We start from the raw sequence: 14,526 nt of genomic DNA on the forward strand, positions 1-14,526 counted from the left end.
GGAACATTTAGTTTCATTAATCATTTAATTTTGACTCAGGTTTCATTTTGTTAACCTTGAATTGAAGATGTTAAGTGTGCAGAGATACATAAAAATATTTTAATCAAACAGTTTATAATCTGCTATCAAAGAAATTTCAATCAAATTTCTACTCCGATTTCCATGAAAACTGAACTAGAAGATTTCATTAATCATTTGAAGCAACATCACTCAAGTTTATAACGCAACATAATATTAAGTTTTACAATCTATAAACAAAATGCACTATTATATGTAATCTGCACATAATGCTCCCTAAAGATGGAATGAGAGAATATGCACTGTGACTGTGTGCTCATAGCCTGAAAGCTACTGACTTTAGCAAACTATATTTATCCAAAACAGATAGCAGAATCCTTTTAAAAAATAACTCGCTGTTTTAGATTAATTACATAGAGTTAATCTGACATTGGAACAATACTTCTAGTGCAGCATGGAAATGCAGATGAAAAATTTTGCAAGTCTTGTATCCTGTCTTTAGATAGTTGGAAAAATTTCATGTTTAGTCTCCATACAATTTCATAGGTAGGCCATGAAGAAAAAAAAAAAAAAAAAAATATATATATATATATATATATATACACACACACACACACACACACACACATGCACAGGGTATCCGATAATTCTTCAAAAGTATCACAGTTACAGAGCTGCAATAAATATCATTTGAAAGTATAGCTATTAGAAATTTTGATGCATGAATATTATTAATTTTTTTTTTTTTTTTTTTTTTTTTTTTTTTAAACCGGTGTGATTGAGGATCAAAGGGTGCTTAAGGGTCAAAGCTGTATAACTGAGAGGAGACCTCCACATAGCCTTTAAAGGAATGTGGAGAACTGACCAGGGCTTCTGACCTCATGTCCAATCCTCACCATCTCATGGTGCACCCTGTTAGGTATCTACTAAATAATGAACGAATGAAAATGGGCTGGCAATTTGGGATTTAGCCAACCAAATTTTATTCTTATTGGCTTAAACCAAAATTTCAAATGATGGTGCAACATGACAGAATTTCATGCTGACTGGGACGTCGCCTGTTAAACAAGGCCTCTGTTGTTTTCGCCTGTGAACCACGGCAAACAGCAAAAGGTTAGCTACTGGAACAAATCTGAAAACACACCCCAACTCAACATCACCAGAGTTAAAGATTGGTATACTATCAACATAAGAAGCCTGAATGGCAAAGAAATGGAGCTAGCTGAGGAATTATATAAGTACCAGATCGACATAATAGGGGTGACTGCAACAGAAAAGACAAAACTGGCGAGATCTTTCTGAGCAATAAATACAAAATGTTATATTCAGGCATTGACAATCAAGGAAAAGAAGGAGTAGTCATGGTATTCAACACAAAATACGAGGCTAATCTTCTTGAATGAGAGGTAGTTGCAATTAGAGTGATGTGGGCAAATATCAGAATGGGGAACTGGACAATGAAACTTATTTTTGCCAATGTCCCACAGAAGGTTCTACTAAGGTAGAAGTGGAGGAATTTTTTGAGGATTTAGAGAAAGCGACTGACACAATGCCACAAGGAAAAGTTGGTCCTTGTTGGGGATCTAAATAGAAATGATGGTCAGAATACAAAAATATTTTGGGAAAATTTGGAGAAAAGAGCAAAGCTAATAATAATGGCAAATACCTGTTGGATTTCTGCTCAGGACATGGACTGCTTATTACTAACACCATGTTCCAACATAAAAATGTGCACAAATTCACATGGAGAGAAGAGGCAAGGAATAAAAAAAGTCTCATTGACTATGTTATCATTGAGAGTGATGTTTTCTCCCTGGTGCAGGACACCAGAGTGTACAGAAGATTTGAAATTTGAAGTGATCACTATTTAGTCTTGAGCAGGATAAAATTGAATTTCATATTGAAAAGAAAAGCATGTAAGAAAGTTTTAAAGTGAATAAAAGTTGAGCAGCTTTCAGATGTGAACTGTAGACTGAAATACATAAACATGATTGAAAAAAAAAAAAATGAAAGAGTTTGAGAACAGCAACCAAACCTTGGAGATTCAGTGCCTTGAAGATAACACTGATTGATTCAGCCAGAGAGGCATGTGGTGAGGTTGTCTGCAAATATACAAAAATCAGAACTCCATGGTGGACACAGGAAGTTAAATTGGCAGTGAAGGAAAAGAAAAAAGCATATCAAAGGTTCGTGGCAATTAAGTCAGCTTGTGCACTTAGAGAATACAGAGACAAATATAAGAAAGCCAAACACTGTGTAAAACTAGCTAAACAAAAATCATGGGAAGACTTTGTTAAGAACATAGAAAATAAATATCAAGAAGGAGGCAAGATATTTTAGAGGTTGTTGTTGAAGTAGCTCAGAAATGGAGGAAAGAGTGAAAAAAGGGATTAAAGATGATAAAGGTGACATGAAACTGGAGAAAAACATATCCTTGAAATATGGAGTAATAACTTCGAAAAATTGTTAAATGAAACAAGCAGTGATAGCACAGTGGTAAAAAACACTCAACAGGCATTTAGTCAGGAATACATCTCCTTACTTGAAGAAGAAAAACCATTAAAGGCTTGAAATGTGGAAAGGCAGCAGGAGTGGATGATATTCGACCAGAAATGCTGAAGTATGGAGGTATAAAAGTCTTACAGTGGCTGCACTGCATAGTTCAGAAGGCCTGGACAGAGGAACGAATTCCCAATGATTAGAGTAGAGCTCTCTGAGTACCCATATATAAAAAGGGAAATAAAACTGAATGTGAGAATTACAGAGGTATTTCCCTACTGAGTGTTCCTGGTAAGATGCAAGTATACTTGAGAAACGGTTGAGAAGAAGTGAAAAAAAAAAACTTGGTGAAGAACAAGCTGGATTCAGGCCAAATAGAAGCTGTCAGGATCAGATCTTCACTTTATGACAGATAGTTGAGAAATCATGGAAACATAACAAAGATGTATATTTAAGTTTTGTAGATATGGAAAAGGCATATGACAAGGTACCAAGAGAGAAGCTGTTCAAAACACTACAGTTATATGCAGGACCAGATTAAGAGTCATAGAGGCCCTAAGCACTTAAAAGACTTTGGTGCCCCATATATATGTAATTCAAAATATAAACAATAATAAACCATAAAATAAATTTTTATTTTTCAAAATGAAACAAAACTTATAGTAAGATGGAAAATAATGTTTATTTTTGTGTACTTTAACTTTATTTAGATTTGAAAAGTTTTCTCCTAATTTTTTTAATTGCAAAGTCTTTGATCATATCCTCAAAATTAATCTTACATAACATTATGTATCTTACATAGAGATAAGGCATTCAACCTGCCTTGTTGCATAGTTGTTCTGATGGGATTTTTAATATTCTTCAACTGAGAAAATGAACGCTCGGCTGAGCAATTTGTGACCATTAATGTTAAAAATATACGAAAGGCAATGTCTACATTTGGAAAGGCACACTCAATATTGTCTTCTACAATTATTTTATAAAGCTCAGCATGACTGAATCTTGTTTTTACATTTTTTGTTGCACTGAATTTATGGCGCACATATGAGTGAAACTGCTAAAGCTCAGCTGAGAAGTGAGTGTTCAAGTCCTCTGGGTAAGCATCAATCAGATTTTGACAACACTGAGAATACCTTTCAATTTCAGTAGATGATGAAGTCACTGAAGTGGCATTATGTGGCACATCACTTAGAAAAGAAAATCTCTCTGATATACTCTGTGTATTTCTCCTCTTCTTCTCATCTCAGTTTCAAGTTTGTCAACAATCGTGTAAACGGTGGTAATACGAAATTTATCTCTGGCATTCAGATATACTTCTGGAGCTTCCCCGTCATTGGGTACCTTCTTTCTGATATGCTTGCGAGTTTGAGCAACCTTGTAATCAACATCTGGTAGCACTTCCTTTGTAGCTGCTTCATATCTTTCAAATTCATTTAGTGAAGTGCACAATTGGTCAGCTAATGATCCATACAGATCTGCACATGTTTTTAAGTTGACATCCTCATTCTGTAGAACTTGGCTTACTCTATGAAAATTTTACAAAATCTCATCCCAAAAATTCAACATAAAAACGAATTCTAGCTCTTGCATCTTATTTGCAATATTATCTGCATCTCTTCTAGTGTCTCCCTTTTGTGACTGGTCTTCGGCTATACAGTCTAACGCTTCTAAAATTTGAAGGAAAGATTTCAAAATTGCTGCTGTTGCCATAGCATGTGCCTCCCAACTGGTATCAGAGAGGGATTTTAAGACATTTTAATTTCCAATATAACCTTTAAGAATTGTCCACCGGCTGGTTGAGGCTGAAAAAAAGGTATAGAGCAACTGCACTGTAGAGAAGAAATTAATCGCCTCTTGACAGCAGTCAACAGCACTTCGGCCTACCGAATTTAGTAGGTGAGCTGCACAGGGCACATATATAGCAAACTTCTTTGTGTCTAAAATTTTTTGCTGCATCCCCTTATAATGCCCAGACATGTTAGCAGCATTGTCATAAGACTGACCCCTACATTTTGAAAAGTTTAGCTGACAAACTTTACGTAAGTACTGCAACACTTGATTTGACATTTCCTCACCGGTATGACTTTTCATTTCTAGAAAGGTTAAAAAGCGTTCAATAGGCTGTCCATCTTTTAAGTTCCTAAGTACAACACTTAACTGGTCGATATATGACAGATCTGGTGTTGAATCAACTAACAAACTAAAATAAGCAGAAGATTTTACTTCATCAACAATAAGCACATGGACCTTTTGAGCCATCAGCTGAATGAATTCCTCACAAGTGGCTTTGGACAGATAAGAAGGATTTCCTTTGCCACAATTTCCATATTTCGCATTGTGACCTGCTAAAAATGGATCAAACTGACTTATGAACTCAAGCAGACCTAAAAAGTTCCCATTTTGCAATGATCCAAATCTTTCTTCTGTTCCTCGAAAAGCCAAGCCACGTTCAACTAACATACGAATAACAGCTATGACACACCTCAGGACATGTTCCCAGTAATCACACTCTTCCTGAATTTGTTTTTTCAACTGTTGTCCCAACCCTACACCTTGTCTGCGAGTTAAGTATGTTAGCATCGAATCTCAGTGAGTAGTGCTTTTTTTTCATGTTGATCAATTACAATAGTATTTCGCCAGTCACTGAACCCTTCTCTTGTAACAAAATGTGAGAAATTTTTAGGAGCAAACAGTTTACAAACAAAACAATAAACTGATCCCGCTGATGGTGAATACAATAACCACTCTCTCCTGTATTCCTCACCATTGGCTTTTGTCCCAACAAAAAGTTTCTGCGAACAGTATCTTACTGGTTTGCCACTACTGAAATGTCGGTAAGACTTGTCAAATGGTCCATTGTGGTGTTGACAGTCACCGAGTCCACAAGCAGTCCAATAAGCCACGTCATCAGCAGAGAAATCAAACCACAATCCTGGATCTTTTGCTATATTTACTTCATCTTTTGCAGACTGAATCATTTCACCACCATGGCCCACTAAACTTTCATTTTCAGCAATTATTTCAACCTCAGAATGTTTTGTAAAGCAACTTGCATCAACATTTGTAATAGATATCAAGAGAATTTACAGACAAAGTGAGGTCAGTAGTGAGACGTGCTAGATGAACCTGTTTGTAACACCTTGATGATTCCAACATCATCATATTTTGATTTTGAAGTGATCAAAGTGGTGTTCGTGTCCACTTCTGATGACGGAGATTGGCTCTGATCAGGAATTGGTATATAATGTTGTGGAACTTGCGGGAAGAAATCAGTCAGCTTTGCAGTCTTGGAATTTAATTCTAAAGTCTCCTCTTGTTTCTTTTTTTGATAGTTTTCGCTTTTGTGCGCCACTTAACCGAACACGTTTCATCTTGGTTCTTGGAATCTGTTAAATACAGAAATAAAAAGATTATTTTGTTGAATATTAGGTGGCAATCAACACAGTCACACATATCAGGCAAAATCATGTGAACAATTTAATTTTCGGCTTACAGCTGAATCTTGTGTTTTCGTGCTTTAATTAACTCTTATTTTACCGGAGTTGCACTTCTGCGACAGCTAAGTCTTTTACCGGAGGCACGTTTCTGAGAATTTCACGTGATTTGTTTTATATTGCTTCTGGAGCCTTTTATAAGACATAATTTATTAAAACAAGTCGTAAAACAGACAGGAAAATAAAAAAAAAAAATGGTTACGTTAATTATAAAAAATTACTTCATTTGACGCAATGGCACAGCCAGAAAGCGTCGTGAGCGATAATACAGTGTAAACGAACCGTCATGCATGTGGTTAGAGTTTTATTAGGCCTTCTACACGTCATTATTCATTGAAACAAAGTAGATAACAGTAAGAAAAGATAAAAACAATGAAAAACTAATTAAAAGTTAATTTCAATTAAATTCGTCATCTAACTAAAGCAGAAATTCTGTGGTGTCTCCCTTTCCATGATGCCCTAAGCATGTGCTTATTTTGCTTAATGGTTAATCCAGCCCTGGTGTCAATGGGGCATTATATCAAGCAATATTTAGTCTGTATTTGAGTTGTAAGTCAGCAGTTAGAATGGAAGGAAGTACAGGAAGATGGCTTAATGTTAAATCTGGTGTGAGACAAGGATGTACATTATCCCCTCTGTTATTCATTATCTATATGGATCACATTATGAAGGAAAGTGGTATTAAACCTGATATCAAAATTGGAGATGTTAATGTCAGCTCTTTGCTTTATGTGAACGATGTTATACTTCTAAATAAATCCGCTACAAGTTTGCAAGATTCCCTGACTAAATTGAATAACTGTTATAATAGATATGGTATGAAGGTCAGCAATAACAAGACAAAGACAATGAAAATATGCAGAATCATTGAAAATGTCAACTGCGTTGTGAACGGAGAACCTGTGGAACAAGTAAAACATTTCAGTTACGTAGACACGAATTTTAGTGAAGATGGTAAATTAAGTATGGAAATAGACAACAGAATCAACAAAGCTGGTATGGTAGGATGTCAGTTGAATAAATTTATATGGAATAAGAGAGAAATTAGTCAGAACACTAAATTAGCTATATACAAGACAGTGTTCAAACCAGTTTTAACTTATGGATCTGAGCTGGGTCAGAAGTGAAACACTTGACCAAAGATTAGAGACTGCAGATATGGGAGCCCTGAGAAAGATTAGGGGCATGAACAGATGGCATCAATGGCAATATCATATTAAAAACGAGGATATTAGGAAAAAACTTAACATTGTCAGCATCCAGAAATGCATTAACAGAGCTAATCTCATGTGGTATGGTTAGCATCCAGAAATGCATTAACAGAGCTAATCTCATCCAGAAATGCATTAACAGAGCTAACCATTAAGCAAAATAGTGGTATGGTCATTTAACCCATTAACATACTGTGACAAGTCTTTTGTTTACTGCACCAAAATTGATTTTGACATATCACAGACGTTACAAAGTTCGCTTCAATTTCAAATGAATTTAGAGTTAACATACAAAGACGTCTGTGACACGTATTTTGTTTATTGCACCAAAATTGATTTTGACGTATCACGGACGTTACGAAGCTCGCGTCAATTTCAAATGGATTTAGGGTGTTAGACAGTGAATATATATGCATATAAACTCTATTCACTAGTTAGTTTGTGTTGCAATTTATTATCGTCCCTAATATGTCTGCAAATATTTATAATATGTTAGCCAAAAGTGATATTGAAAGCGGAGAGGACAGTTTGGATAAAAACAGCGAGACAAATTTATATTATCGAAGTGTTGGCATTTTTGACTTGTCAAGTGACAATAGCGACAGTAGCAGTGGAAGTTTGGTTCGAGGCAATGTTTGTAAACATTTGAGACTGATATCATCTAGTACCAATGATTCTGATGTAACAGAAAATGAATGGAATTGGCAAGAAAAGGAAAATATTCCTATTATAAAACCATTTACGGAAATTCCTGGCATCAATGCAATTGCTTTGCTAAGATTTGGATCCGACACCTCTTTCTGTTTTGATACAAATACTTCGTGATGATTTCTTTGACATGATAGTTACAGAAGCTAATAGATATGTGGCTGAAGCAATAAACGAGGAAATTACTAAAAAGATTGAAGAATGGTATCCAATAACAAGTGACGAATTGCAGGCATATTTTGCATTATGTATAATTATGTCACAGGTAAAAAAATCTCATATAGACATGTACTGGTCAAAGAGGGCTGTGGTCGAGACACCCATATATTTAAAAATTATGCCTCGTAAACGCTTCTTGGCTATATCTCATTTTCTGCATTTCGTGGATAATGAAACAATAAAGAAAGACGACAAAATATGTAGAGTGCGAAATATAGTCGACTACCTGAATAATAAGTTTCAGCAATTATATACACAAGATAAAAATGTAGTAATTGACGAATCCTTTATGAAATATAGAGGTTGACTAAATTATGTACAGTTCATTGCTAGCAAACAAGCACGATTAGGGATAAAATTTTACAAGCTATGTGAATCAGACTCTGGATATTATTCAAAGTTCAAAATTTATACAGGAAAGGATAAAATTCCGGGAAGCAATACACCTGCATCTCAAAACGTTGTCATGGAGTTGCCTGAACCTATTTTAGGAAAACGATATACGTTATTCTTAGATAATTGGTATTCGTCACCAGAATTATTTTATTTCTTGAGAAAAAATAGTACAAATGTTGTGGGGACAGTTAGAAAAAATCGCAAGAATATGCCTACGAAATTGACGACATAAAAAAAAAAAAAAAAAGGCGAATAAAAAACCTTATCTTGTCGAGGAATTTTATCATTATGTTGGCGCGATAAGGATGTTTAGATGATAAGCAGAAAGCATTCAAAAGAAGAAATGGTAGATATAGTAAAAGTAAGGGGGCAATGAAGAAAAAGTAATAAAACCTAAGTGTGTTCTTGAATACAATTGCAGAATGGGCGGTGTCGAATAGGCAAGACCAACTACTTGCTTGTTTTCCAATTATGCAAAAATGCGTCAAAGGTTACAAGAAAATATTTTTCTATTTGATGGATATCGCTATTTACAATGCTTATGTTTTATATTCCAAACTACCCAATACATCAAAACTAACAATAGTCAATTTCTGTTTGAATGTAGCAGAAGATATGTTTTCAAATATATCATCATCATCAAATTCCAGCCATGTACCCTCAAGGGATGTACACGATATGATAGTACTACATGAAAAAATTACATCATTACTAACTTCCTATCTACAATTTTCCTCCAAATCAGTCTGTTACTTGTCAAGACTCCAACATTATCAGATCTTATATTTCTATTGTCTAAAGCACTTTGTACCATATCAATCCACCTATATCTTAGTCTTACTCTAGGTCGTTTTCCTGCCAACCTAGCAGAGAACACTTGTTTTGCTAATCTTTCCTCGCCCATTCTGTTTAAGTGACCATGCTACCTGAGATTAGCTCTGCTAATGCATTCCTGGATGCCGACAATGTCAAGTTCTTTCCTAATATCCTCGTTTTTAAAATGATATTGCCATTGATGCCATCTGTTCACGCCTATAATCTTTCTCAGGACTCTCATATCTGCGGTTTCTAGTCTTTGGTCAAGTGTTTTACTTCTGACCCAGCTCTCAGATCCATAAGTTAAAACTGGTTTGAACACTGTCTTGTATACAGCTAATTTAGTGTTCCGACTAATTTCTCTCTTATTCCATATGAATTTATTCAATTGACTTCCTACCATACCAGCTTTGATAATTCTGTTGTCTATTTCCATATTTAATTTACCATTTTCACTAAAAATCGTGCCTAAGTAGCTGAAATGTTTTACTTGTTCCACAGGTTCCCCGTTCACAACACAATTGACATTTTCAACAATTCTACCTATTTTCATTGTCTTTGGCTTTTTAATGCTGACCTTCATACCATATCTATTACAACAGTTATTCAATTTAGTCAGGGACTTTTGCAAACTTCTAGCAGATTTATTGATAAGTATAACATCGTCCACATAAAGCAAAGAGCTGACATTAACATCTCCAATTCTGATATCACTTTCCTTCATAATATGATCCACATAGATAATGAATAGCAGAGGGGATAATGTATATCTTTGTCTCACACCAGTTTTAACTTATGGATCTGAGCTCTCAGATCCATAAGTTAAAACTGGTTTGAACACTGTCTTGTATACAGCTAATTTAGTGTTCCGACTAATTTCTCTCTTATTCCATATGAATTTATTCAATTGACTTCCTACCATACCAGCTTTGATAATTCTGTTGTCTATTTCCATATTTAATTTACCATTTTCACTAAAAATCGTGCCTAAGTAGCTGAAATGTTTTACTTGTTCCACAGGTTCCCCGTTCACAACACAATTGACATTTTCAACAATTCTACCTATTTTCATTGTCTTTGGCTTTTTAATGCTGACCTTCATACCATATCTATTACAACAGTTATTCAATTTAGTCAGGGACTTTTGCAAACTTCTAGCAGATTTATTGATAAGTATAACATCGTCCACATAAAGCAAAGAGCTGACATTAACATCTCCAATTCTGATATCACTTTCCTTCATAATATGATCCACATAGATAATGAATAGCAGAGGGGATAATGTATATCTTTGTCTCACACCAGATTTAACATTAAACCATCTTCCTGTACTTCATTCAATTCTAACTGCCGACTTACAACTCAAATACAGACTAAGTATTGCTTGATATAATGCCCCACTGACACCATATAACTCTAGCATATTGAACAGCTTCTCTCTTGGCACCTTGTCATATGCCTTTTCCAGATCGACAAAACTTAAATACAGATCTTTGTTATATTCCTATGCTTTCTCAACTATTTGTCGTAAAGTGAAGATCTGATCCTGACAGCCTCTATTTGGCCTGAATCCAGCTAGTTCTTCACCAAGCTTTTCTTCCACAATTCTTCTCAACCGTTTCTCAAGTATGCTTGCATTTCTCAAGATCATGCCAGGAACACTCAGTAGGGAAATACCTCTGTAATTCTGACATTCAGTTTTATTTCCCTTTTTATATATGGGTACTATTAGAGCTCTACTCCAATCATCAGGAATTCGTCCCTCTCGCCAGACTTTCTGAACTATGCAGTGCAGCCACTGTAAGACTTTTATACCACCATATTTCAGCATTTCTGGTTGAATATCATCTACTCCTGCTGCCTTTCCACATTTCAAGCCTTTGATGGCGTTTTCTACTTCAAGTATGGATATATATTCCTGACTGTATGCCTGTCGAGTGTTTTTTAGCACTATGCTATCATAGCTTGTTTCATTTAGCAATTTTTCGAAGTAATTACTTCATACTTCAAGGGTATCTTTTTCTCCTGTTTTCATGTAACCTTTATCATCTCTAAGTCCTTTTACAGCACTCTTTCCTCCATTTCTAAGCTGCTTCAACAACCTCAAAATTATCTTACCACCTTCTTGATATTTATTTTCTATATTCTTGCCAAAGTCCTTTCATGAGTTTTGTTTAGTTAGTTTTACACAGTGTTTAGCTTTCTTACGTTTCTCTCTGTATTCTCTAAGAACACAAGCTGACTTATTTGCCAGGAACCTTTGATATGCTTTCTTCTTTTCCTTCACTGCCTCTTTAACTTCCTGTGTCCACATGGAGTTTTGATTTTTCTATCCTTGCAGACAACCTCACCACATGCCTCTCTGGCTGAATCAATCAAGGTTTTCGTTAAGGCTTGCCACTGAATCTCTATAGTTTGGTTTCTGTTATCAAACTCTTTCATTTTTTCTTCAATAATCTTTGTGTATTTTAGTCTACAGTTCACATCTGAGAGCTGCTCAACTTTTATTCCCTTTAAAACTTTCTTACATGCTTTTCTTTTCAATATGAAATTCAATTTTATCCTGTTCAAGACTAAATAGTGATCACTTCCAATTTCAAATCCTCTGTACACTCTGGTGTCCTGCACCAGGGAGAAAACATCACTATCAACAATAACATAGTCAATGAGACTTTTCTTATTCCTTGCCTCCATGTGAATTTGTGCACATTTTTATGTTGGAACATGGTGTTAGTAATAAGCAGTCCATGTCCTGAGCAGATATTTGCCATTATTATTAGCTTTGCTCTTTTCTCCAAATTTTCCCTAGACAGATTATATGGTTTATTGATGATAAACCATATAATCTGTCTAGGAGTGTCATATCAATTACATATAAAATGTACACTGTTTTCCATTTGAAAGAATATGATGCATGCTTACAGTTACTGATTGTGGCTATTGACTCTTGCATAAATAGTCAATTGTTGCTGCTGACTACAAGTGTGGTGTTTTGATAAATTATAAAATACTGAGTTTAGGGATTTTACTTTAAGATTTACTCTTCCAACATGATAAAAAATGGAGGTGGGATGAGGATAACTATGGGGGGGGGGGGAGTCTGGAAAGTTCTGATAAACACCTAGAACAAAAATCATATTAAAGCAACTGATATAACCATAAGAAAGAACATAGTAGCAGAATTATGAAAGTAATTTATGTTCTTATACTTATATACTCTATGTTCTTTCTTGTGCTTTAATATTGTTTTTGTTCTAGGTGTTTATCAGAACTTTCCAGACCCCTCCCTTGTATATAATTATTGTAAGACTTTAAATTTCTTTAATTTAGTGCTGAAAATTTTTGGTCACTGAGATTTATGTTAAACAGGATCTATATAGATTATGTATATCATGTTATCCAAATACATTTTGATACACTTTTCACACTAAACATATCAAAACAAAATGTATTCCTACCTTGTGCCCAGAGTGGAATAGGCTTTTTTGGTGCATTTTCTTCATCAGTATCATCACCTGATTTAAGATCTGATATATCATAATTAGCATATGATGAACGTTCAGGTGTCATCTCATAACTGTAAAAATATCTCATAATATTAATGACAAACCATTAAGTATATTACAAAAAAACAATCTAATAATCAACTGAATCATTATAGCAAAATCTAGAGAAAACCAGAGAAATGCTGTTACACATGTACGATACTATAATGTCTGGATGATTTTCATGTAACTATAGTATATTTGGTATGTTTATTGAAGTTATTATGCAACTTCCATTTTGTTGGAAATTAAACCTTTAAAACCTAATTATGTAAATCATGAGGTAGATAGAAAAAGTTAGAAATTATGTAATTCAGATAAACAACTAATAAAATCTTGAAATATGGAAAGGCAGCTGGAGTGGATGATATTCAACTAGAAATGCTCAAATATGGAGTTATAAATATTTTGCAATGGCTGGAGTAGAGCTCTTATAGTTCCCATCTATAAAAAGGGAATTAAGCTAAATGTGAGAATTACAGAGGAATTTCTCTACTAAGTGTCCAAGGTATTAAATTAGCTGTATACAAGACAATGGACTTATAGATCCAAGAGCCGGGTTAGAAATAAAATACTTGATCTAAGAAAGATTAGTGGAGTGAAGATGACATCAATGGCAGTATTACATCAAAAATGAGAATATTAGGAAAGATCTTGCCATTGTTAGCATTCAGAAATGTGTTAATAGAGTTAATCTCAGGTGGTATGGTCACTTAAGCAGAATGGGAGAGGAAAAATTGGAAAAACAAGTTCTTTGCCAGGAAAAAGATCCAGAAGAAGACCAAATGTAGATGGATTGATATAGTAAAAAGCATTTAAAAGACAGAAATATAAGATCTGATAATGTTGGAGTCTTGACAGATAATAGACTAATTTGGAGGAAAATTATTGATCAGAAGTTAGTAATGGTGTAACTTTTTCATGTAGTACTATGATAATTATCCAGTACACCCCTGAAGGTACATATATTAAGAATTTGATGATAATGATGATGGTGTTCCAGATAAAATTTATGCAATTATACTTGAGAAGAGGCTGGGAAAAATTGTGGAAAAGAAACTTGGAGAAGAAGCTGCATTCATAACAAGTAGAAGTTGTCAGGATGAGATTTTCACTTTACGAAAAAGAAAAATCATGGAAATTTGAATATCTGGAAAAGATATACATACGACAAGGTGCCCAGAGAAAAGCTTTTCAAACCACTACAACTTATACGGAGTAAATGAAAAGTTATACAAAAGCAGTACATAGTCTATATTTAAGTCATAAGTCAGAATTAAAGGATATACAGGAAGTTTTGAGACAAGCACCCTGTCTCAAACCTGATGTGCAGCACATCAGGTTTCAGCAAGGGTGTGCACATTTATTCACTGTTTTTGCCACTGTTATTCATCATTTATATAGATAGCATCATGAAGGAAAGTGGTATTAAACCTAATATTAGGATTGGAGATATCAAACTTAGTTCTTTCCTTTATGGAATGATGTTCTACTCATAAACACATCCACTGCAAGTCTACAGGAATCTTTAATTAAAGTGAATAACAGCTGCAACAAAACTGAGATGAAAATCATCAATAAAAAAAGCAAACTACAAAAATAGGTATGAACATAGAAAAC

At 34.6% G+C, this 14,526-nt stretch overlaps 1 protein-coding gene across 2 annotated transcripts in view; it reads right to left on the reverse strand.

Moving 5' to 3' along the window:
• The window catches only part of LOC150093389 (uncharacterized), a 176,315-nt gene that overhangs the window by 3,242 nt on the left and 158,547 nt on the right, over window positions 1-14,526 (reverse strand). For both annotated transcript variants that reach the window (XM_090413565.1, XM_090413566.1), the window contains exon 15: window positions 12,820-12,938. In XM_090413565.1, the coding sequence (XP_090269691.1) occupies window positions 12,820-12,938 (119 nt within the window). The remainder of the gene's footprint in view (window positions 1-12,819; window positions 12,939-14,526) is intronic.

Source organism: Typopeltis vanoorti, chromosome 24 (genome assembly GCF_054136105.1).
Source record: "Typopeltis vanoorti isolate ZY-2024b chromosome 24, IOZ_Tvanoo_1.0, whole genome shotgun sequence".
In the NCBI taxonomy this organism is placed as follows: Eukaryota; Metazoa; Arthropoda; class Arachnida; order Uropygi; family Thelyphonidae; genus Typopeltis; species Typopeltis vanoorti.